The sequence below is a fragment of the Ambystoma mexicanum genome, chromosome 2p (assembly GCF_040938575.1).
Source record: "Ambystoma mexicanum isolate Mex_15411 chromosome 2p, UKY_AmexF1_1, whole genome shotgun sequence".
NCBI classification, from domain to species: Eukaryota; Metazoa; Chordata; class Amphibia; order Caudata; family Ambystomatidae; genus Ambystoma; species Ambystoma mexicanum.
Genome location: NC_090923.1, coordinates 953,918,892 through 953,943,144, shown reverse-complemented (window position 1 = coordinate 953,943,144; position 24,253 = coordinate 953,918,892). Strand labels below are relative to the sequence as shown.

The 24,253-nt window shown below is 44.4% G+C and overlaps 1 protein-coding gene across 2 annotated transcripts in view; it reads left to right on the top strand.

Moving 5' to 3' along the window:
- LOC138566955 (serine/threonine-protein kinase MRCK alpha-like) overlaps positions 1-24,253 on the top strand; it is a 2,642,347-nt gene that overhangs the window by 719,045 nt on the left and 1,899,049 nt on the right. For both annotated transcript variants that reach the window (XM_069644738.1, XM_069644739.1), the window contains exons 7-8: positions 7,179-7,379; positions 15,847-16,095. In XM_069644738.1, the coding sequence (XP_069500839.1) occupies positions 7,179-7,379; positions 15,847-16,095 (450 nt within the window). The remainder of the gene's footprint in view (positions 1-7,178; positions 7,380-15,846; positions 16,096-24,253) is intronic.

The following is a 24,253-nucleotide window of genomic DNA, read 5'->3' as shown; positions in this document are numbered from 1 at the left end:
TTGAGACAAGAACATAGTAAATTATAGAAGAGAAACCCATCCCTTCCCATGTTATTTGCGGAGGCTTGCCTTGTTTTAAATTCCCATTTAACATGACCATTTCTTTATTTGCCATCAAGTTGTTCCACAATGTTGCTCTAGATGCTCTAGCAAGATTGTGGCCTGTGTTTTGAGATGCCACGTTATTGATTATACACTCGGTGTTTAGGTCTCCACTGACGATTACATAGCCAGTCTTCTGATTTATAGAAGCATCATCGATTAACTCTGCAATGTGGTCTAGGAACTTGTCATTTGATACTAGAACTGTGTTCCAGGATACATTTATCAGTACTACTTTTACTGCAATCTCACTTGTTTGGGGATTCATATTTGTTTCCCATTCAATTACAATTTCCTGTGACAAAGTACTTTTTGATACAGCTTGTTTTAAGGTCAAGTGACTACCTGATTTTATTGCAGTCAGTAGTCCTAATGATGGACGTCCTTGTTTTTCCCCCTTAACCGCTTCACTTATTGATCTCAAAGCCGCCTAGATATTGTTAGTACAAAGCCACTAATCTTGGAGATAAAGCACGTCAAAATCACTTAAGTTGATGTCATTATTTTTCGTGAGAAGAATGTCCACGTGTATTCCATGAAGCTAATTTTAGATGTTAAGACCTTACATTTATTGTATCTGATGTTCGAGTTGCAGGCAGCGGCAGATTTCTGGGTTGCTACAGTTCCTTCTGTATTGTTAATGTTCTTGACAACCACGACCACTCTTGCAGTTAAATGGGTGCTCATCAAATTGATGTTACGAGTAGAGGAGGTTGTTTGAAATATTACATTTAAGTTCTGTAGTGGGCCTGTTGGAACTTGCCCGACCTGCAACGGATCTAGATATTTCATTGTTCCAGAATCCTCTTTATCTTCTCTATTTTGACCACTTCTTATACCGTGAAGCAGCTTGGTATCGGTTCATGTTAGACTTTCGTCTGGCATTACTTGACCATCCCTCAAGGGTGTGACCGTGGTCAAGTCAAATCCCAACATTTGGAAATTTTCAGTGGCAACAATGAGCATGGTTTTGTGAAGTCAATTGCCGCAGGTTAGGAATGTGATGAAAGAGTTTGAATACTGCTTCTCTGTTCAGTATTAAGGCACTCTCCGTGTCTAATATTTGTTCTAATTTGAATGTTCGCAAATCAACATTCCGTAACAAGGATTTTTAATCTTTTTTATTGCTGGTCGACCTCTTAGTTATATTGTGTGCTTGTAGATCATGTTGATTATGAATCGGCAGCTGAGATGTAATTCCATTTGGTTTCACCACTCCATGCAGTGCCTTTTGTAAATCATCTGTATTTAAATGAAATTTATCTGATTTATGATCCCAATTATCATTCTGATTTCTTGGACCCAAGGACCCGATATGTGGATCAGTTGTAGATGACCCAGTGTGATTTGATTTAACACTTGAAGGCACAACTTGTATTTCTGGAGTTATTGTTTGGTCACTTAATCTCTAATCGTTCTCGTTGATCACAGATTAAACTATATTATTTTTTTTTCCCACATAGTAAGAAAAGGAGACAAAAGTGCCTGAGACAACTCAGATCTTGAATACGGAATTCCATCTTCTTGAACCCTCATTGGATCCTGCAAGTCTCAGACTTCGTATAAGTTACTAGTAGAGTGATCCACTGAGTATGTTGAAAGATTCAGTAATACTTGTGTTGATCGACTCATTTACCTTTTGACAGTCATTAATGATCGCTGTAGATCGTTGGTTTTCGTTAACACAAGTTCAGGTATCTTATTTTTTGTCTATTTCATTGTTAACATTCTTGGCGCCGGTCTGGGCGTTTCTCCTTTTGCTTTCGTTAGAGCCAACTCAAGGACCAAGGTTTTGTTGAGTTGAATGATCTTTAGTTTTTCTTTACTTTCTGTGACATTTCAGACCGTTGGACTTTTTTTTCTTCAAAGATTGAAAAGGGCACATTTTGCACTTCTGCTGAGTCGCCAATGGTAACTTCAATAAACTTCACTACGTTATCAGGTATGATGCACGCATCAGTCCTTTTAGTTGGATTACGAGTTGGCGCAACATTGTCAAAAGCCGAGCAGACATCACTTTTATTCATGGACTCTGTGGTTAAATCTACTTCTGGTGTAACCGTGGTTGTTTGCGACCCTCTTGAACAAGATGGATATTTAGATAAATAATTTCTTTGATTTGTTTGCGCCTGGTGGCTGGAGATGTCTTGAACATGAGTTGTTGCGTATCCCTCTAAAAAAACTAGTTTAGAGTGCATCATTGCTTGTATTGTAGTGTGGTCCTTCAAGGTATCATTCAAGCTCTCATATAATTTCATGAATGGTGTTATAGCTATCGTGATGGTTGACATCAAGGCCAGTAGATCTGGTTTGTGTTTTTTGGTGTCTTGACACCTCTCACTCTGAGTAGTTGACTGGTCCAGAGTGCCACTAGAAAACTTCAATACTGGATTGTAAACTGTGTTCAGTTGACCGTGCTGGATGTGTATGTTCGTTTACCACTCCTCGTATTTCTTCATAATTGCATTAGTTAGCCTTGTGCAAGCAGGTATTGTTCGTTGCTTCGCTTAGAGCTGATTGAATGTCACTCATTGTGACTTTATGTGAAGTGTCTTCCTCTCCTCGTGGCATCATAGAATGAACAACTTCTCTGAGACTTCTGAATTCTTTCAGGGCGACGTCTTCCGCCAAACATGCAGATTTATTTTTAGATTGTCAAGTGCTTGCATCACATGGTCAACTCTCACTTTACTTCTGTGCCTCAAATCATCCCTCATGATTTTTGTTATGATTGTATTTAGAAGATTCAAAGTCACTTGCGGTGTTATCGATTTGTGAAGGACTCTGGTGGCAGCTACATTTTTTGCAGTTTGGTTTTGAAACACAAAGTTCTCTTTATTGATAGATTTGTTTATTTCAGGATGTATTTGAGTATTTTTTCCTGCCACTGCAACACTTTCAAGGCTTTCTAGAATTTTAGCATCAGATAAGTCTGTTGAAGCTGCTGCACGTGCTAGATGACTTCTTTTGAAGGGATTGCAGCTTGAGCGGATAATCCCTGGACCCTGACCCCTCACGTGCACGCTTTTATAGATTCTAGAATTGCCACCTCGTTTCGATGAATCTTTTGAATTAAAATACAAGAAATGTTTTGGGGGAACAAGCTGTGGAGATTGACTATTTAAAACGAAGTCTGAGTCGGGCAACATGCTAGCAGTCACTGTTTACCCGTGTTTGATTAATGTTAAGCTCCTGGTTATTCACAGCCATGTTTTCTAACGTTCCACCCACTAAACCCTTGTTCAGGTTTTCCAAGGAAACTTCACAAGTAGTAGTCATTTTGATTTCTTGGCTTGTTGTGCATCATGGCTTGTACCACGACTTCCTTGTGGCACACCAAGCTATCAACTGTTAGAATCATAGACGGGATGGATGGATGAATGATGAGAGAGACAACTAAGAACACCCAATTCCCCTTCAGCATTCCAGCCTATCTCTTCGGAGCTGCTCTGTGACGCGTGTAATACAGCTGTCTAGGCTGCTCTCAGGGCGCTTACAACATCGGCGGAACTCTGTACGGGTAGGAGCACTCCGCTCAGTGTTTTGGCTGTGCTCACTTACGTACCTTGTGCGTGATTTAGTTCAGTTTCGTCTCCTGAGACGTAGGTGTTCGTACGTTTGCATTAGACAAGAACTGCTGTTGTGTGAAAGGGGAGGCAGCAAGTGCAACATTTAAAACTGAGGATTTGCGAGCCGACTTACCCGATGTCGCTGGGCCAGACATAGTGTTCCATAAACAGGTCCGTTAATGACACAGCTACTGAAGTGTCGGCCCCCAGTAATCTGACAATATCCCTGTCCTTTTTACTTTTTGAAATCTGCAGAGTTCTTCCTTCCTCCATGAGTCCACCGTCCGCCGGTGCACCAGGCACTCGTCACACTCCGCTCCGCTTAGGAAGGTGTTTTTGATGCAGGCATTAGCAGGAGGCGGGTCTGGTTCCGGTGCAATGCTGGTGGAAAGACTGGATACACTGACTCCAGATGAAAGAAAAACAGGATTATCAGGATTAACTAGGGGGGGGGGCCTCGAGCTTTTGCACCTCCATATATAACCCATACACAAACACTGATATGCCTGTAGCATTGGTGTACAACCAGATATAAACAATGAGTTAAGAGCATTGTGGGAAAGGCTGGTCAGGTTACAAGAACCTGAAGCAGTGTCACCAGAAATAAGGGTACCAGTTCTGAAAATAGGGGATTGGAAGTAACGAGATTTTTGTTTAGATTCAACCCTGGGGCAATAAGAAATGTTTGTGTTGAAAAAGATGATGGGCAGAGGGTATGGACGGTCCTGGGACAAGAAGTAGAACAAGCAAGGGAAAATGGAGGGAGAAGGTCAAGGTATTAATTAATGCAGTGCACAATGGGTAAAATGAGGACCCAGTTCGGTTTATTTTTCAGTTACAGGCAATGGGGAGTGTTGACGGTACCATTTTTCCTATTTTATCCTAAAGAGGGGATTACCAAAAGAGGTCCAGAAGGCACTAGATAAAATTGTGGGAATTGAAGCCAAAGGGTGGGCAGAGATACAAAGTATAATAGTAAAAGTATTTTTTTTTAAATTGGTTTTCTTTAATCTTTTTTTCATTTTGTTTTTGATTTTTCAATTTTTTGAAGGTCCAGAACCCGGTCGGCACTGGTGGAAAAAGGGCCTCTCTCTCTGTCTGTCTCTCTGTTCTCTGTCTCTGTCTCTGTCTTTGTTCTCTCTCTCTGTCTCTCTTTGTTCTCTCTCTCTTGTTCTCTCTCGTTCTTTCTCTCTTTCTCTTTTTTCTCTTCCAGGAATAAGCAAAGATGACTTACCAACCTCTGTTATGTAGAGATAATGATAATAAAGATGTTTATTCTAGAAATGTAGTAGTATAAATGTGTGTGACACTGGTCGTGGTAGTTGGAGTGGATGGAAGCATGTCTGTTATATGGGTGGCCATATAAAGGGGGGGGATTGGACAGGTGGAAATAATGCGAATATGTCTATAAAAAATACAAAATGGCTCACTTTTTGCTGGCCACCTCTACAAGTTTTCTTAGCCGAATGAAACAGGAAGTACGTATGATGTATGATTTATATAAGGGGTTGGGCTTTGACACTATTTCTGACATCCAGCATTTAGAAACATTGAATAGCTGGTACTCTGATATGCACATTGCAGCAAGGAATGTAATCAATGAAAGCCGTTACGTGTGTGCATTTATCCCAGACGCATCAGGTGCTCCTAAGGTTTTAGTTGCACATCCAGTCACAATCACAGAGGCACAATGCCTGGTACATTCCAGGCACAGTGTGTGCAGTTGAGGAGCATTAATCTAGACGCAGTGTTATGCAATGGCAACACAATACCGCCAGTATTCGGCTGCTGAACCCCAAAGTTTCCCTAAGATGTTACGCTCTCAACCAGGTTTTAAATGGTTGAGCCCAGAACACCCCCAAGGGGATGTGGATAAAATAACAAACCACTCAGATTCCAGGCCTTGACTCAGGAGGATATGTGCATGGGCCGAGAAACCATTACTGGTTGGCTTATACATCCTAAATACCTTTTCCCCTTTACTTAATTCCCTTGTGATTCACTAACTTTAACTGAACTATCCAGAGGAATTTTGTAGTTATAACTTGTGTCTTAACAGTTGTCTAGATCATTCCTAAAAGTTAAGGTTTCCAAAAGTTGGTTTCTTTGCATCAATCAGCCTTCAAGGGTAGTTAGTCTTTGTTGCTCGCATATGCTTCTGCATAACTCTGCTTCTTCAATTCCTGAATCTCTGCTTTTGTTTTCAAGAATTAATAAGAGTAACTATTTTCTGGTTGCATTCCTAATAACGTGCTAACCTTGCATCCAGAAAAATGTAAAAAGTTAGAAAACAGTGACTTTTTTTTTTACTGCTAGTTTGCAGTAACAGCACACCCTCTAGATGGCACTGACGCAGTGCTAGTCAATGTCACATTTGCTCACTTGCGCTGCGTGGAAACAGTTATATTTACACATAGACTTCTATTAGGCATGTATGAGTACACTGCATAAATGTGTGTATTTGGGAATGTTTATCAAAAAGAATTTGATGGATCCAAGACATTTAAAGTATAATGGATACAAAAAGTTCAAATTTGCATCTCACATGGAAGTTCGATTTGCGGCATGCTATACACTAGCTCCTGGTTCTCCGGACGTAGCTGTCCACTGAGGTGATACCGTATACCCAGGAGCTGGTTTTAATTCCTCCTCATGAAATCTTAATTTCAACCCCCGTGTCATGGACTAGGCTTATAACAGGGAGTGGCATTTCGTTTGGAGCTACTCAGGCTAGTGATTTCTCTTGCATGGTTTCTGGTATCGCATGTTGGGTTTCACTGATGGATGGTATCTCTTGCTGAGTTTTTCCGGCAGGCGGCATTCCATTTTGGGTTACTGGTTTCTGATATTCTTTTCAGCTGTGTTTGAGGAACAGTTGATATCTTGGCGGATTCCCAGGTGCTGGTGGCATCTCTGCAAAGGTTTCTGGGTTGATATGTCATTCCGGTATTCTTTGGCTGATGCTAGCTTAAGGGTAGCTTTCCTGTGCTGTGGCTGATGGTATCCCAGTCTATTTTTGTAGGGTTGGTGATAGTTTGGGCTGAGACTCAGGGTTTTCGGGTGACTTAACTGTGGTTTTCTGACGCTGCGTGTATGTTGGGCATTCTTAGTTGCTGAAACCAGTCATATTTCTGGCTTCTGTGGTTTCTGGTATTAAGGGTTTTGGGATACGACCGTGGGCTGGATATCAGTAACTTGTTATATCCCAGCCTGTCGTGGCTACTGTGGCTGGCATCCTCTCCGGCTGGGCCATGATTTTAGAATGCTGAAATCTCTGCTGTGAAAGCTATGTTTTGGGGGGGTGGGGGGGGGTTCACATTCTCGAAACAAATCAAATCTTAGAGAAACATTTTATGATTAGATGCTAACGGTCTGCATGGCCATCCATTTTGCTTTCAATTTATTTTATTAACCCTTTCCTTGAAATTGATACTCTTAGCTTTTGGTGATTGCACTTAAGAACTGCATAAATAAAGACTGAGATGATAACTGTCTTCCCTATTAAAGGTTGAGTCTTCAGTGGCTGTGGGAACGCCAGACTACATCTCCCCAGAAATCCTGCAGGCCATGGAGGATGGCAAGGGCAAATACGGAACGGAATGCGACTGGTGGTCCCTGGGCGTTTGCATGTATGAGCTGCTCTTTGGGGAGACACCTTTCTATGCCGAGTCCCTGGTGGAGACGTATGGCAAAATCATGAACCATGAGGTAAGTGTCTTTAGTTCTGTAATGCAACTTACAAAAACTGCATATATGTTCTCCTTTAGTCCAGAGTGGTAATTAATGCCTTGCTGTGGTATCACTTCCCTTGGCCTTGATATGGCCAAAAAGGCCTCTCGTACACCTTGGGTACTCTTCTTTTATCCAAAGAAAGCTCTCAAGAATGCACATGGGAGAATGAAATAAAACCGCTCGCAGCATGTACATCACAAAGAAACTGGATTTCGCTCTGGTTAAGGAAATCTAGTATTTGGAAGAGTGGTCCCATTAATCTAAGTAGTTAAACATATATGATCCACAAATGCTCGTAATTGTTAAAGGCCATCATTCACACAACAAATTAATAAAGTGTCAATTTATTTTAAGCAAGATCATTGTCCTTGATTTGATATGCCATTTATAATGCGCCTGTACACAAGTGTTTCTAGGCGCGACAAGACAAGGAGGGGGAAACGGATGGAGGACAAAACAAACCTCTTACTTGGCCTTGTGTCATTCAGATCACACAAGTGCAGTGAAGTGGAAGGGAGAAGTGCCAGGGTGTCCGGGGGCGGGGCATGGGTGGCGGGCGAAGTGCAGGTAACTCAATAAGTGCAGCCAGAGAGTGGCTCATTAGTGCAGAGAGAAGGGACTGTAGAGTTGCAGATTCAGACAATTAGTGCTGGGGGAGCCCAGAGGCAGTGCTAGGGCAACTGGACATGCAGGAGCCTGGGCCCAAGTTCAGAGGGCAGTCGGGACATCAGCAGGGGAGAGGAAGAGAGAAAGCAGAAGCGAAAAGGAAGGTCTTGAGTTGCTTCTGGAACCAGAGGTGGTTCTGCTCAAGTTTGAGAGGGGCTGTTCCAGAGGGAAGCCCCAGCTGAAGAGAGATATCTGTCCCCAACTCCTTGCTGCTTGGAAAAGCATCTGACCCTCATAGTTGGAAGTGGATGAGCGGAGAGCTTGAGAAGGAGGAAGGTCGGTCCCAGGCCCCAGAGAGCCTTGTGGACGATGCAAAGGGTTTTGAACCTGATCCTTGCCGCCACTGGGAGCCAGTGCAAAAATTTCAGAGCTGGAGAGATACGATCCCTGGGCTTGAGGCCAAGGATTTGCAGTCCTGTTCTGTATAAGTTGGAGATGTGAGTATAGAAGGAGAGTGTAGAGTCTAAGATAACACCAAGGTTCTTAGCCTTACAGGTAGGAGCAGGATGAGGGCACAGAGTGGGCGTCCAGAGAGAGGAAAGGAGGGAGCTGGTGTTTCTGATGAGGAGGATCTCCGTCTTACTGGCATTAAGGCGGAGATCATTAGGGGCACACTATTCCCGAATTGCGGCCAGACAGTCTGGTATGAGAGAAGGGGAGGAGGTGGCTGAGGGGAGCCTGAAAGAGAGCTGGGTGTCATCCGCATAACACTGAAGTTTGGAGCAGACAGTAGCGATGCAGTGTGCAAGAGGTGCCAGGTAGTAGTTGAAAAGCCAGGGAGAAAGGTTAGACCCCTGGGGAACACCACAAGTAGAGTCTTGGTGCAGTCTTCAAAATCAATTCTGGCACGTCACAAAACATTCAGCATTTGTAATAAGTAAATGCATATATTCAACCACTTCATCCATTCACATCACATATAATGCCATCCAGGCAGAGCTAACTAAGGTCTGCATATCTTTCGACCGAATTATTAACCGATCTCAAAACGGTACTTCTCCAAATATTGAGGGCATCCTCCTGGCTCCTTTTTGTATGTACCATAGCAAAAAACGGGAACAAATTGCAACACTTATTCAAATCATTACTGTTGAAATACAGATAATTAATCCGGACTACTACAATCGGTACCCAATCCTGATCTTTTGACAAGTTTGTCTTGTACTGAACTACATCAGAAACTACTGCATTACATTTCTTAGTGTACACTATAGCAACTGGTGTAAACGTCCTTCCATCCCATAAGGAATGCATACACAATTGAGACATCTCCTCCTTACCAGGAAACTACATTCATCTCTCTATATTTCAACAGGACATCCTCGTTAGTCTCAGATGAATGGTTCCCACTCATCCCAAGACCTTGCAAAATCACTTTGTTGAGGAAGTCCTTCGTAAACCTGGATTCTGAAACCAATGACTATACCATCAGACCTCTCACCGCAGTTAGCCCCTGACATGTCACTCATCCATAATCATTACTCTCCCTGTTTCAGTACTTGAATTCAGCATGTTGCTGTGCTGTAGGAAGGGTTCTCCCCAATGTTTTGGTCAGAGTTAAGTTGTCAACATTACCTTATTAATTCCATATGATTGTTGCCTATGTTCAGTTTAACTTAAATGTTCTGATCCAACTACCTTATCTGCCCATCCAGGGTACACACGGATCTTGTGTTTGGCTGCTTTTGAAAAAAAAAATGTAATTGATTCAGTTTTTCAGTCGTAACCCCAATGTGCCGCCTTTAAGCATAAAGGGAAGTGGTCAAAGGCAACAGCATAAAGGCATACTGTTATATAACATTCCCACAGAATTCAATTACATGTCCTCACATTAAGGGCATGCTAACACAATGCTTCTGGCTAAGCTTTCATGTCTTGCTTGTAAAATTTTGACCTTGCAAGATATGTAATGTGTATTTATATAATGCACGAAGAAAAGGTGGCTATACTTGGTTGGGGAATTATTTGAATGTATGACTAATGGTACATCTTGTCTGCCTTCAGATTCCTAATATATGTGAATACTGGGTACTAAAAACAGGGAATTCCTTCGAAAGCAAAGCAGAAATTAAGCCTGTTTGGTGACGCAGCTGCCTCAGAGGGCAGGTCACACCTCACACCCTTTGTCCTTATGTATGCATATGCTTCATTCCCTTCTCTAGTACCAGCCAAACACTTAATTGTAGAGCTGAATTCTTATTTTACACACTTGGCAGTTGAAATTGTGTTTCAGAGTTATTAATGTTGATGACTTCTTCGCCGTCCTGAAGACTTTGCTTATACTTTTTTGGAGGTTTATACCTCACACATTTTGGCTTCAAACAATACCTGAGCTTCCCTGTTCAGTTTTCAGTGACAGGCCCACACAAACTGTCTGTAGTACCTCAGACATGTGACAGTCACAATGAAAACCTCCCATCCAGTGCCCAATCTGCCTGAGAGTAGAGTTGACAGGACCAGCCCTGAACAATTCCCAAACCCCCTGAGAGAGCAACTAACGAGAGACTAACAGGACTCTGAGAAGCTGGGTGTTCTAGACTACATCGCCCAAGATGCATCAGGTGTCCCAAGCAGATTTCAGTGTCTCTTTCAGGGATTCAAGGAAATCTACCCTATCGGGAAACACTAGCACATCCACTGAGACCCCATAGCCGACAGGTTCCGGTTCCTTGAAGGAAAAACCCTAATTGGGGCAACCCTCTCCCCCAGAAGCAGCATTTATGATGGGGAAACTGTTTTCTCTCTCCCTTGCAGATGCAACATTGAAGAGAAATACTTTGCTCGCCTTTCCAAATGGAAAAACGAGTTTGAACAAGTAGAAACTTTTTTTAGGTTTTCCTGTCACTTGTGATGGCAGATGTGAGGGGTCAGAAATGAGAGGCGGACACAAAGGTATAGTTTTCTCAGTTTCAGACATGTTTATTAAACAGAAATGGGTTGGATGAACGCCTCTCTATTCCTATCCTAAGAGTTTCCCTGCCTAGGAAACTAAAACCGAAGCCAAAACATTCTAATCTGGCCCTCGAATTAACAACTAAAAGTGTAAGGAAATGTCTCTGAATTAAGAGTTGGCAAAAAAGTGTTCATAATCAAAAGTGAATGAGTAAATCCAGCAGAAAAGTATTTTCCATGGAGATACCCTTGGATCCAGAGGGCTGGTTCTCTTCCTCTGAATTTTTAGGCAGAATGGCAAGAGTCTCTTTCAAATAATTTTTTTAATGTTCAAGTAGTATGGCAAAAGTCTCTTTCAAACAACAGTTTCCCTGGCTCTTTAAATTAGGTTCAGACAGTTTTTGTATAAACAAGGCATTCCATAACATTGAACTTTTTTCTTGGTTTCTTTGTACTGGATTCATAAAAGGATTTTATAATATTCAGCTCCTCCTTGGTTTCTTTATATGGGAGTTACAAGAGTTTATATTCAGATGAGAGATTCCATTCAAGGGTTTATTTAACTTCTGTATTTTGGTGGATTACCTGATGTGCGTCTTCATCAGGAATCCTCTTGTGAGCTCTTTAGATTTCCTGGTGTACTTCCTTGCCAGGTATCTTGTCCCAAAAATGTTTGTATTCAACTTCACAGCTTCAAACACTTGATGCCTCTACTCACCAATACCTCCACCATGGGCGTTCTAGATGTCCTGGTTTTCTTCTCTGCCAGGTATTTTGCAACATGGGCTCTTCAGACCCCCTGGTGTACTACCCTGCCAGTTATCTTTCCACAGTTTTAAAGTTCTTAGTTGATTTCAAAGTGCCTGGTCTGTTTGGCGGCTAGGGTTTCCTTTTTACATCTTTGGCTGATCTCCTGGTATACTCCCCTGCCAAGTATCCTTTTGAGTTCTTCAGATATTTTGGTGTACTCTCCTTCCAGATATCTCCCCAAAATTTTAAAGGTTGCATTCAATTCCAAAATGCCTGGTATATTTGGTTGCCAGGACTTTCTTTATGACCTTCTTGGCTCCCCTGGTATACTCGCCTGCCAGGTGTCTTGCCACAATGGCTTACAATTTTCTATACTTTTGGTGGATTGCCTGGTATACTTTCCTGCCATTAATCCTTCTCTGGGGTCTTGCAGATCTCCTGGTACACTTCACTGCCAGGTATCCTATCCCCTGCCCCCCAAATGTCAGCTGCCTGGTGTACTTCTTTCACCAGGACTTATTTTCAATGTCACTATCCTTTAAGTATGCCGAAGTTGTATCACTTCGCTGTGTTTCTATTTGCTTGCTTATGGTAATACTTGTTCCAACCTGTTCCACCTTGACATCTCGTACATGGGGACTTCAAGTTTTGTTGTTGCACTTTATCTGGTCTGTATTCAAATCTTCTTACTTCATTTACTTGTGTACCTGCCTGTCGGTACGCCCTACGGTCCTCAATTCCTCTGTGCAGACTCAACTGTACTTTGCAGCATTCCCGACCAGTGGCATCTCTACGAGGAAGCTTATTCTCTGGGATGGCCTCTGTTGTACTGCAGACCTTCCTCCAGCGTTTCTTTCAGCTCCACGCTCTCCCGACAGCTTCTCACCATGACCTGGACTCGAATGTTGGTTTTGGTCATGGCTGCATCTACGAGAGCTCCTCTCCTGCTCCCGGTACTCCGGTCCGCCAAAGGTGCCCGCTGCGTCTCTCCTTCTCGCCACGCCGGTATGTGATTCTCGCGTTTTGCGAACTGCTGAGTAGATGTGACTGTTTTTTGGACTTTTTTCAGCACAGTCCGCTCCCATTGTGCTTTCTCTTGGAGTGCGGTTGCCATTTTTATGGCATTTCTAAAATAAGCGTGTTTACGAGTTGTATTTGGAAAAACACCAGCGCCAGGGGATGTTGTGCGTGTGAGGTGTATGTTGGAGGTAGGAAGACTATTTTGACTAGAATGGCAGGGTGCCATCAGAAGTTAGGATGTCATAGGGTGTGCACCAGTATGGGGGGTGAAGATCCCCCCTGAACCCAAAAGTGGGGTTTGCACCAGTGAGCCGCACAACAGCATTATGAATACCAGAAAAGGGGTATGCTCCTACAAGGAAGAGGAGAGCCCCCTGAGCCCAGAAGAAACGCATCTTAGCTCGCAAAAAGACTGTTCAAGAATCATGACCGCGCTTCTACAGAAAACCAGTTTCTTAGGCTTCTGTGGCCAACTGGAGAGTCTCTTGTTTACTGCACCTAACCGATTCTGAAGATAGATTGCCTTTTGCTGTGGGGATTTGTACACATGCTATGAGCGAATAGCGCACGTCTGTGGCATTTTGAGAACTCATGCCTCTAGTTTTAATCTGCAGAGTTGAAATTTGTCCTATAACCCACACATTTCTAAGCATTATTCCCAGGGCTCCAGCCCCACATCTGGGCAAATGTTCCTCCATGAGTATTTTTGCTAAATTGAGTGTCTGACACCCTCTTACAAGTTCACTTCTGGGTGCTTTCAAATCAATCCCAATAACCTATATATTAACGTCCTAGGAATAAGTCACTTGTCAGTCTCAGAGATTGAATTGATATTTTATTTCTATCGCGCTCGTACACCAGTGTTTCAGAGCGCGACAAGGCAAGGGAGGGGAATGGGGGAGAACAAAACAACGATCTTACTAGGCCAAGTGACATTGTGAACGTGCAAGTGCATGGGAGAGGGGAAAAGTGCATGGAAGGGGAGAGAAGTGGCAAGTGCAGAGAAGTGGCAAGAGATGGGCAAGCAGGCCCAGTTTACTTGCAAGAAAGCAGAACAGCAGTTCACCCCACAACCCAAGCCAGCCAAGCTCAGCCCTCTAACTCACCTACCCATATACCTCCCCAGTGGCTCCACCCTGTCAAACATTATGTAACCTCTGGTGGTTTATTCCAAAGAACAATAACTTTCTTTTAGAAACGGAATGAGTCAGTTATTGCTCTTCACTGCCCTCCGCTCATCATGTGTCCTTGTTCTTCCAAATCCTGTTACACGTTTTCAACTGTGTTCGGCTCGGAGGAATGGCATTGGTCCACCACCCCTTGATAAAATTTCACCTGGGAAGAGGTCCATTGGCCATGCCGGTTGCAACCGGCCTAATCCAAAGATGGCAGCCAAGTGGCAATTATCCAGTTACCTCAGCTGGCTTAAAAATGCTGCAGGGGTTTCTACTGAGTATGCATCTTAATGGGGTGGCAGAGCCAGTGTTGGCAAAGCCATTAGTCCTGGGATTTCCCTCAAGCCCGGTCCGCTGAGATTTAAATGAAAAAAGTAGAAATGAGGCATCATAAATAGAGGCCCTAAGTGACCCCCCACTTCTAGCTTATTCATTTCACCACCCCGCTACGGGGATGAGATCATTGTTGTCCTATTTATCACACTACCGGGGGCTGTCTCCATAAACAATACCCAACGGTAAGGAGACTTGTACTGGTAGTCCATTTCCTACTCCCTAGGAATGACTCACCCACCAACAACCCTTTGTCTCATCGAGGCACTTGCAGAGTGTGAGAATGTAATCTGGAAGGGAGTGGTTCCGTGAAAGGCACACTGCCTGTGTACCGTCAAAGCCATGTCTGTGCACAGGCTTCTATTTTTCGATGCTTTGCAAGAAATACAACATTTTTGGTACCTGAGGTATGCCTAGCTCAGGCATCTGGAAGAGGGATATTGATTACTAGTACAGGATGTTTAATGTTGCTTTTTATCCTACATGTGTGTTTTGTCCCTTTACATCACATCGACAATTATGACTTCAGATTGGGTGATGTTCAAAAAAAGTTTATTATGTGCAGAAGATGTATTTTGTGGAAAGGCAGTCATTCCAAACTACATTGTATGGGTGGAAAAGCAACCTATTTTTATTTCAGAATATACTGCTTGCATATGAACTGACCAGAAAGTATAAGAGGTAAGAGGTGGTAGAAGAAAAAGAAAAGGGAGGGAAATGCAGCAAAACAAAAAATGAAGTACTTTAAAGAATGTTTTTCCTCAGTGTTTGACAATAATATGAAGTCTGAAGACCCTGTCTTCAGGCTCTGATTTTTAGCTTTTGCTAATCTTCTGTTACTCTAAACCTTTAAAATCTGTTTTTCGTCAGTTTCAAATCATAGTAAATTCACAGCAAGTGCTTAGGTAGAATGTGTGCAGATATAGGATATGGTTTATGGACCATCTATTGACACTAAAATCTAGCCCCAGATTCACCAAATCATTAACCTCTTCATAAATCCCCTACACACCGATCGTCTAACAATAAATATGGTAAGGATCCTAGCATCATGGAACCCACCAAACATATTTCAGAATTGATAGGTCCTAATCCAACCATGCAAGTAGCTAACCAATAAACTAGAAAACATACCTGTTGCTGGACATGCCTGTTTTAAATGTGTTATTGGTCGAAGGCAGCCTTCATATAAGTAAAGGGTTTTAAAATCTTTACACTTTCTAATTTAATCACTTTAATCTGGGGATCAAAATGATAAATTGATGATCACGGGCTAGAATCGGCAGCGAATGCTGGAAACCTTAACTTCTACATGGGATGTGAACTATACATTTTTCGCTGTTATTTAGAAGACATTCAAAGCATTGTTTCTTTTCTGGAGATGTCCTTTTGCTCCATTTTACACATTCCCTAACACATAAATAATGTTGCACAGTTACGTGTGTCTGACACAAGTTGTCATGGGGAAGTCAAAAGTAGCATCTTGTAGCTATCGGTGTCAAGCTAACCAGTGGACGCTAAATCATTTTCAGCAATTTCGATCTCCTCAATGTAAATCATGTGAGACACATTGTGCAATAATAACCTCTGTCCCGCTTTGTTCACAGGAGCACCTACAGTTCCCATCTGACATCACAGATGTCTCCAAGAATGCAATGGATCTCATCAGCTGCCTCATCTGTCGGCAAGAGAAGCGTCTTGGCCAGAAAGGTATTGAGGACTTCAAAAAGCACCCCTTCTTTGGGGGCATTGACTGGGACAACATCCGAAGGAGCACCCCCCCATATATCCCAGAGGTCAACAGCCCTGCAGACACCTCCAACTTTGATGTTGGAGACGACTCACTAAAGAACTCTGTAAGTGGTAGACTGCTATTCAATTTTTGCATCTTGTCTAAAATGTTTGATTGTATGAACTCTGATGAATCTGTGCGCTCTCTAATGTAGGGAACCCCAATAAAGTAGGTTGAGCCATCAAAAACAGTCATAAGAATTAGAATACACCTTTTTTAGGGACCTTTTTTTTATGTCCAGCAGAGTTTCACTGTTCATGAACGAACATCGCCATTTATTGGTCTGTTGCAATTGTAGCTGTCTTGTCTCAAGTTGTCCTGGTCTCTGTGAAAGTTGCCCTCAATAGGGCTTACTAAAAACATTTCAGGCAATTGTTCTAGCCATGTTAATATGTACTCGTTTCTGCACAGTCAATTGTTTCTTAACTGGAATATTTTTCATATTTGGTGCCTGTGATTCGGCTTTTTTCAGAAATTGTTTTAAGTGATGTCTCATGTGATTGTTGGATATTTTGACAATTGTTTTGCAACCGCTTCCGTTATGCGTACTCTATTTTTCTGTTGTGATGAGCACCCTCCTGTTTTCTGTCCAGCAGTAAATAAAATGAGAATGTTAGTGTATCCAGTGCATTCTAGCTAGGAGGTTATCAAAACAGCAATCAGACTGTGTACGGTCCAGCAACCTCCCTTTCTGGGCTTACATGGTTTTCATACAGATATGTACACAGGGTCCTCTATGGAAACGGGTGGTCCATGCATCGTACATTTGCAACTGTGTACAATGTTTCAGGTGGATTCAATGTGAACTACATGATTGAAATAATACAACCTACAAGTATTGTTCAGGTTCTCACACCTTGGCGAATAAACTATGCAACAAGCAGCAGACATTTTCAGATGCATATCTGCAGAATTTGCTGTTTTTACTAAGACTACAGTTCTCACACGGCTCAGGCAGTGCCAGTCCGCCTAATGTTGCTAATTCTACCTGCTGAAGCGGGCTCACCTAGCGAGGTGGTGATCTAAAATACACTTGCTTATGCCAAACCTAAACTACATCGGAAGCAGGTAATGTAGAAGCGAGCCGCATCTAGCAGAGTTCTTGGAATATATTTCAGTTAGGACAGAGATGATGGCTAATCCACTTTACCTGGCAGTGCACCTAACCCTTAAATCTAATTGGATTCCACGAGACTGCTCTTCTGGGGGACATAAACTGTCTCTCTGAGTTTATACATTCAAGTAATCCATCCCCATTGATCACGGTGCACGTCTGTGAAAACTCAACCGAAACTCTTCACATGACTTGTTGTTTTAGGGGGGATTGGATTGGCATGCTCTGGTTTGAGTTTTTATTGCGCAACATTTACATGTTGAGGGTTGTGGCAGCAATAGCTGTTAAATCTACAAGACATACTCCTACACCCCGTCCCTTTTCCTCCATCCTGTATGGGCGTCCCTCGCTAGGTATGGGTGTTAGGGAGAATTCTCAGAAATGTGCGAATTCCCCCCACCTTAGAGACCCCCAGCAACTTTGCTGGATTTTGAGGACTTGATTTTTTTTAATCTGGAGAGAGTGGGACCCTTTTTTCCCACTCTCTCGTGTATTTTAATGTGATTTTGAACTATGTTTCTTTTGGTTGTGGAGTCTGACAAACTCCACAAGCGGCATCTTTTACATTGGGTCACCCAGCACCTTCAGTGCAGTGGCCCAGGGAAGTCTTTCAGATTTCCCAAAGGTTTGAATACCTTCCTTTGGTTAAACTACTGTTTCCAAGAGCAGTAAAGTGAAATTGACTTTACTTACATTTGTAACATTCTATACCCAGCACTCACTATCTCACAATTGGGCGCTGGAGGGGTTACCTAGTATCCACTTTGTCTAGCTTCTCATGTATTATTTTTAATGTTACCCTTTTCTCAATGAATGGCTGGTGGCAGTGGTTTTGTTTTAACTACCGTGGTGTGCATTTACCGCGGGCTGCATTTGCAGCTGCAGTATAGCATCCAAGGGTGCCATTTTTGTCAAAATGGCCCGGGTCGTCTTTTTTTTGCCATTTCTTTGTGGAAAGGTCCTTCTTTAGATTTACTCTGTGCGCCAAACCAGGTTTGGTCCCATTGTTCGCTTTGCCTTTGGCGGGATTCACGAGTGAAGCCTGCCTCTGGCTCCAGGTTGTCTCGGGTAGGCAGGAAGTGAGGGAGGTGCCCGAAACTACCTGTGCTTAGTCTCCTAGGAGACCCAAATGCTCTCTGTGGTGACTGGACGGCTGACTGTCCGGCAAGGAAAGCCGCCTTGCTGGGTGACTGACAGCTAGGCTGGAATTATTGGGAGAGAACTGAATAAAAGGCGAGGCTTTTGGCTTGGAAGGCAGAGTCGACCACTGGACGAAGGAACCGAAGAGCTTGAAGAGGACGCCTGCTGCAACTCCTGCACTGTTGGTTTGCCCAGTGAAGCCCTGCTGCAGTGCCGAAACGCCAAGTTTGCATCGACAGAGAAGCCCCTGCAAGGACGAATGCTGCTGGAAACCTTACAGCCAGGGAGAGGAACACCAGATTGTGTGCGTTGCTTTTAAGCTGGCCAAGAACTCCAGGAAGATCCTCCAGACTCCCAGGAAACGGGACTGACCGAGCCTGACCCCCCTCAACAGAGTGCAGGATCCCATAAGCAAGGAAAGTCCATCTCAACAGCCAGGAACTGCAGTGTTGCTATTTTTGGTAGACGCGAAGAGCTGAAACACTGAACAGCCACTGAAAGTGAAGTTTGTTGTGAGTTTTGACTGTCCCAGTGCATTGCAGGAGTCCCCCAACATCCTCCCTATTGTCCCCACAACTGAGGCCCAGGCACATCGAGACCTGCAGAGCTGCACAGGAGTCATCTGCCGCATCATTTTCTTCATTTTAAACGTACTGTACAAAGTCTGAGAGAACTTACCTCTTGCTGTAGAGTTGCTTGCATCTTCTACCACTCACAAGTCTAATCCGCTTGTGGCCCTACATTTGATTTTTTTATTTCAAAGACTTCTGAAACATTGTGCAAAGACTTTTCCATTACCAGAGGTGCTTCACCCAATATAAGACTTTGGTTTAGCCTTTTGTACTGAATGACTTTCTGGAGGAATCCAAATGTATTTGTTGCTTAAGAATATTTGCGGTCTCTTGTATGTTCTAAATAGTGTTTTCCTTTGACTTATTACTATATGATCCTAAATGCAACAGTGATATATTAATGTCCCGAGCACCCTAGCAATTGAAGTCACCTGAGGGGGTAGGTAGTGTCTGTGGGCCATCCCAAAATGGTATCTACTGATTTAGAGATATTAAGAGTGTTTATTTCATGAAGTGCATTTGTGTTACTATTATATTGCTCCCTTCTGAAGAAGTCTTATTCTAACTAACTGATAAATTAATAATTGCTTATTCAAGAAAACTTGAGTGTAAGAGTTTGTTTGAATACTTGTAACTGTAAATCTCTGTGTAACTCCACTACAGCTCACATTGACCCCTCTTGAGATAAGCCTGGCTGCTCAACAAGCTACCAAAACTGTGTAGTGCAAGCTTATACCAAAGGTTGGATTTCCTATACCTGTAGTCAGAGTTGTTTGTAGTGTTCCCAGAGGGTACTGTACAGGGGCGTTGCTAGGGGGGGGCTAAGGGGGCTATAGCCCCTGATCTTTTGGTTGTAGCCCGGGATAGAATCTCAGGAGCTACAGCCAAAAGACTAGCTAGCCCCCAGTCCCAACAGTTCCGACATCAGCGTAGCCCCGGGTTTTTCCAGACCTAGCAACTCCCCTGGTACTGTATACAAACGTTGCCCAACAACGTGGATGGAACCTTTTTCACCAGAAAACCTTTTCTTTCCCTTTAAATTTAGTTGCGTGCTGTGGCGTGGACCCGGGAGCATGCGCTCCCTTGACTCCTCCCACCGGTGCCACACCTCAGTCCTGTTTTCCGAATCGACGGGAGCAGACTGACTTCACCAGCGCTCGTGGTTGAGTCCTTATGGCCCGTACTTCCACGCATTTTATTAACTTTTTATAGACTTACCTATCCTTGAATTTTTACAGGACACCTTCCACGGGTGCCTCACCCGTCCCAGGCGCATATTGGCTGCGGCGGGCTTCAGTGGGTGCCTGTATTCCGACAGTTTGTTTCCCATTTCAGACCTTTATGCCCTCTGCCTCTGGTGCTTTGGGGAAGACCACGGATGGGAAGGCTGCTCGGTGTGCGCCGCACTTACTCCCCGGTCCCTGAAGAATCGGCTGGTGCAGTGGAGGGAGGGGAGCTGTTTGCCAGGTCTCCACCAGACCACATAAAGTACGTCAGAAGGAAAACCAAGAAGGCAAGTATATTATTTTATAAAGCTCCTGCAAGGGCGTCTCCTTGCCAGGGAAATCCACCAGCAGGAGGGGCCAATCAGGCTCTGTTACTGGTGAGAAGGGTACCGAGGCTAAAGTAGCCACCGGCCTAACTGCAGAGGGGATCTAAAAATCCTCCTGTCGCCAAGGAGCCAAGCGGCTTAAACACTGGGACATGTTCCGAGGGGCACTGCTCCGTTACTAGGTCTGAGGGGGAGCCTATACACAGTGCAACAGCCTACTGGGCCCACGCCTGAGATGCAGGGAGGGGCCGGGCCTATGCGTTCAAGCAAACAGGACGAAACCACACCCAGTACAGCCACGGAAGTACGTGGCGCAGCAGTGGACAAAATGGCGTCCCTGTGGGCAAAATGGCATCCAGGCCAGAGGTGTGCCAACCCAGTGAATCCTAAAGGTGTGAAACCAGTGCCAGGGCGAAATGGTCTCTGGTAACTACGCCGCAGGTCACATGTTGCGCCACCTATCCGACCACAGCGGGGCAATTGTGCTACACAGAGGCCTCATACACGCATGACAGACACAGCGGGGGTAGACAGCAAATGTACATGACTCCGCCTACTCAGGTGCCAGTGCAGGAACACGCTCAACCAACTGTGAGGAGAGTTTGTTTGATAAGTTCCTGACGCTCATGTTGTCCCCACAGATGGAAGCATTCTTAAGGGTATCATCTAGGACATGATCCCTCCCATGCTCCCGCAGCAGCCAGTGCCAGTACAACCACATGCCACAAGCAGAAGCGCATCACTTGCTCAGCTTACTCCATCACATGCCACACCCATTGGCACAGCATTGCCTCTGGCTCCAGTGGCCATTACTCTGTTGGCAGCCGGTAGCACACCGCATGTGGACCCTGCCGACCCTCCATACACTGGGGAGCAACAAGACACTGACGAAGAAGAGCAAGATTCCTTCCATGGCAAGAGTATATCACGACCGACTTGCTGGCCTGGTGGAGTACTTGGGCATTCCCCAACCCCAGAGGGAGCAGCCGGAAGAAGGGGTATTGGCGGAGGTCCTCACCATCCGCGCAGATCCTAGATTCACTGCAAAAAGACGTGGGGACCCTGGCTAGAAAGGGATGATCCAGGCCACACTCCACACAACCAATCAACAAAAAGCTTGGTACTAAGTTTAGGCAAGTGGATGATGACTCACTTCTCTTGTCCGTGCACCCTCCGCCTCTGTCATCGCAGCGGCATCCATCTATGTCAAACACCAAGCATTCTCTGCAAACACTTTCACATCAGCGCTTTTGGGCAAGGAAGAGAAGGTCCTAGAGGCATACGGCAAAAAGATGGACTCTAACGTGGGACTTCACCTCAGGCAGGCCATTGCTGACACAATATTGGCCTTGGCGAATCAAAGGCTATGGTGGGAAATCGCCGACTTCCTCCCAAACCTGCCGGGCCCACAAGCAAGCCACATTCAAAGCCGGTTTAGCTGAGGCCAAGATAGTAGCTCAAGACCTGATGGAAGCTGTTAGGCAGAAACCTGTGCAGTTCCCTCTGGGACCACTGCAAAAGATTTAAGACTACAGGTGTTTGGCAGTAAACCCACTTGGTAGCAGTCTGTACCACACAGATTCACTTGGTAGCTGTGGCTGAGCAGTCAGACTTCCCTCAAGAAGAGTTAGGCAGTATACAGAGTATTCACAATAGGTCACAAGAACACAGTAGAACAAGCAAACACTAACCAGAGCTTGGTGTAAAAGAGATAATTATTTATTTAAAACCACATCTAATAAAACACACAGGCACTAATATTAAGCAGTTCAAAAACACGGTCACTAAAAGATATACACTCCCTTAAAAGAATATTAGTCTTAAGTAAAGCCCCACTTATTTTCAGACATCGGTGAGCGCTTAACGCAGATGACACTCTAATTCGGTTTAAAAGGGAGAGAAAGGCAGAGCATAAATTGGAACAGATCCCAACACTTTCAAAAGAACACAGCAAGAGAGGAAGGCAGAATCAAACCGTGAAGTTAGAGTTCAGAAAGCCGGATCCACTTTAAGAGGATCAGAACGAAATGTGTCCAAGGTCACACGGTTGAAAAGTGCACAAAAGTCTCAAAGGTTCAGAAAGAGTTGGACCAAAAGAAAGGGACCAGTTAGATAGTCAAGGCGGCCAGCCCAGTCCAGAAGGTTAAGGGATTATTATTACCTTGTAGCAATCTTTAGAAAGGGAGGCCTGGCGGACACGGTACCTTAAAGTGGTGAGAATACTCCAGCGGGCACAGTTGTTCCTGGCAGCGGATGCAAGTCGGTGCTTCTTCCGGGGGAAGAGAGGATCTCATCGGGGAGGAAGACAGGAGTCTGTTGTACTGCCAGGGAAGAAACCAGCCGCGGAGTTCTCAGTTAAAAGGAGCAGTCCTTTTATTCGGGGTCCAGTGGTAAGTGGCTATCCGGTTGCCGGGGTGCTTGGCACGGGCCATTCGACCACAAGACATCCTGGGATGTGAGGAAAAGAAGGTAAACTGGTTGTGCCCACCAGTCGGGGGAAGAAGACTCTCCAGCCGGGAGATCTTCTCTGTCGTCGGGAAGTGGTGAGTCGGTTCCGCAGGGCTCCACCGGTGGTGTCGTAGCAGGTCGGCTCAGCTTCTCCCTCTTCTGATTCTCAGGTCCTGTGGTGACTTCTGAAGTTCCAGTCCCAAAAGCCCTGCTTTTATGCAGCACACCCCCATTCACTCAGCCTAGCTGTCAATCAAACATGCTAAGTGGTGAGCCGGCCGGCTCACCACTTGGGCCAATCACACAAGAGTGCGACTTGAGTTACCAAGGTAACTCAGTCCAGGGTGCCTAAACCCCCTCCCACACCCCCTGTGGTACCCAGACAGAGTGGCACCACCTTTGGAGGCTTCTGTGGAGAAGCCCGCCAAAAAGTGGAACAAAGGGCTCGACTTGGGTTGGAGTCACAGAAGAGAACACAAACGCCATTTTAGAATCGAGTTCTGGCAAAAAATACCAACCGGCGAATTAATATTAAATAAATAAACCGGCGGTATGTTCTAGGCTATGATAATTAAATAATTAAAGTTGGTAGCCTCGAACAATGGGAAAAACCCATAGAGATATATTTGTGGTCGAATATAAAAAGTAGTATCCACTGCCACCAGCCAAAACTCGATCAGGGGGGGGCGGAGACCTGCCCCCTCGACTAACAGACCCCGGGGCAATCGAATTGCCCCGACCAGTACGTCCACAATATGATGGTTTGTACAGGTTTCTGTTCATAATTTGGGACTAATAAAGCCAATGGTGACTTCACATGCCCTGGGAGACAGTAGTCAGTCCCAGGGTATGGAGTCTATGGTGGGGTGTCACTATGACACCCCTATGTCACTGCACGGAGGGTGCTGTGTAACACACATAGTAAAAACACATAAGTCCCTATGGAGTAAAGGACCCCATAGCCCATAAAACACATTAACAGTCAAAGGAACACCACAAATCATGTCCAAGAGTGGGAGAAAGAGTCTCACTCTTGGCAGGAGAAAAAAACAAACTCCAGAAATCCAGCAAAGCTGCTGGGGGACTCACTAGGTTAGGACATTTAGCCTAAACAGAGAATTCTCCCTAACAGAAGCCGCAGTCGCACACATCGATACGGCAGGTAGAGCCATATGTATAGCAATGGAAATGAGACGGACGGCCTGGTTTAGAGAAACCAAATTCGATCCCGATGCCCAGGAAATAATACTTGATCTCTCATTTGAAGGGGGTGACCCGTTTCACTCCCGCCACAGACGCATCTTTGCTATTCAAAAGAAGAACCAGCCAGGTTTGCGAGTGTCCTAGATATATCCTTTCCTGGATCTGAAGTCTGTCTCCATTTGGCAGCCTCATC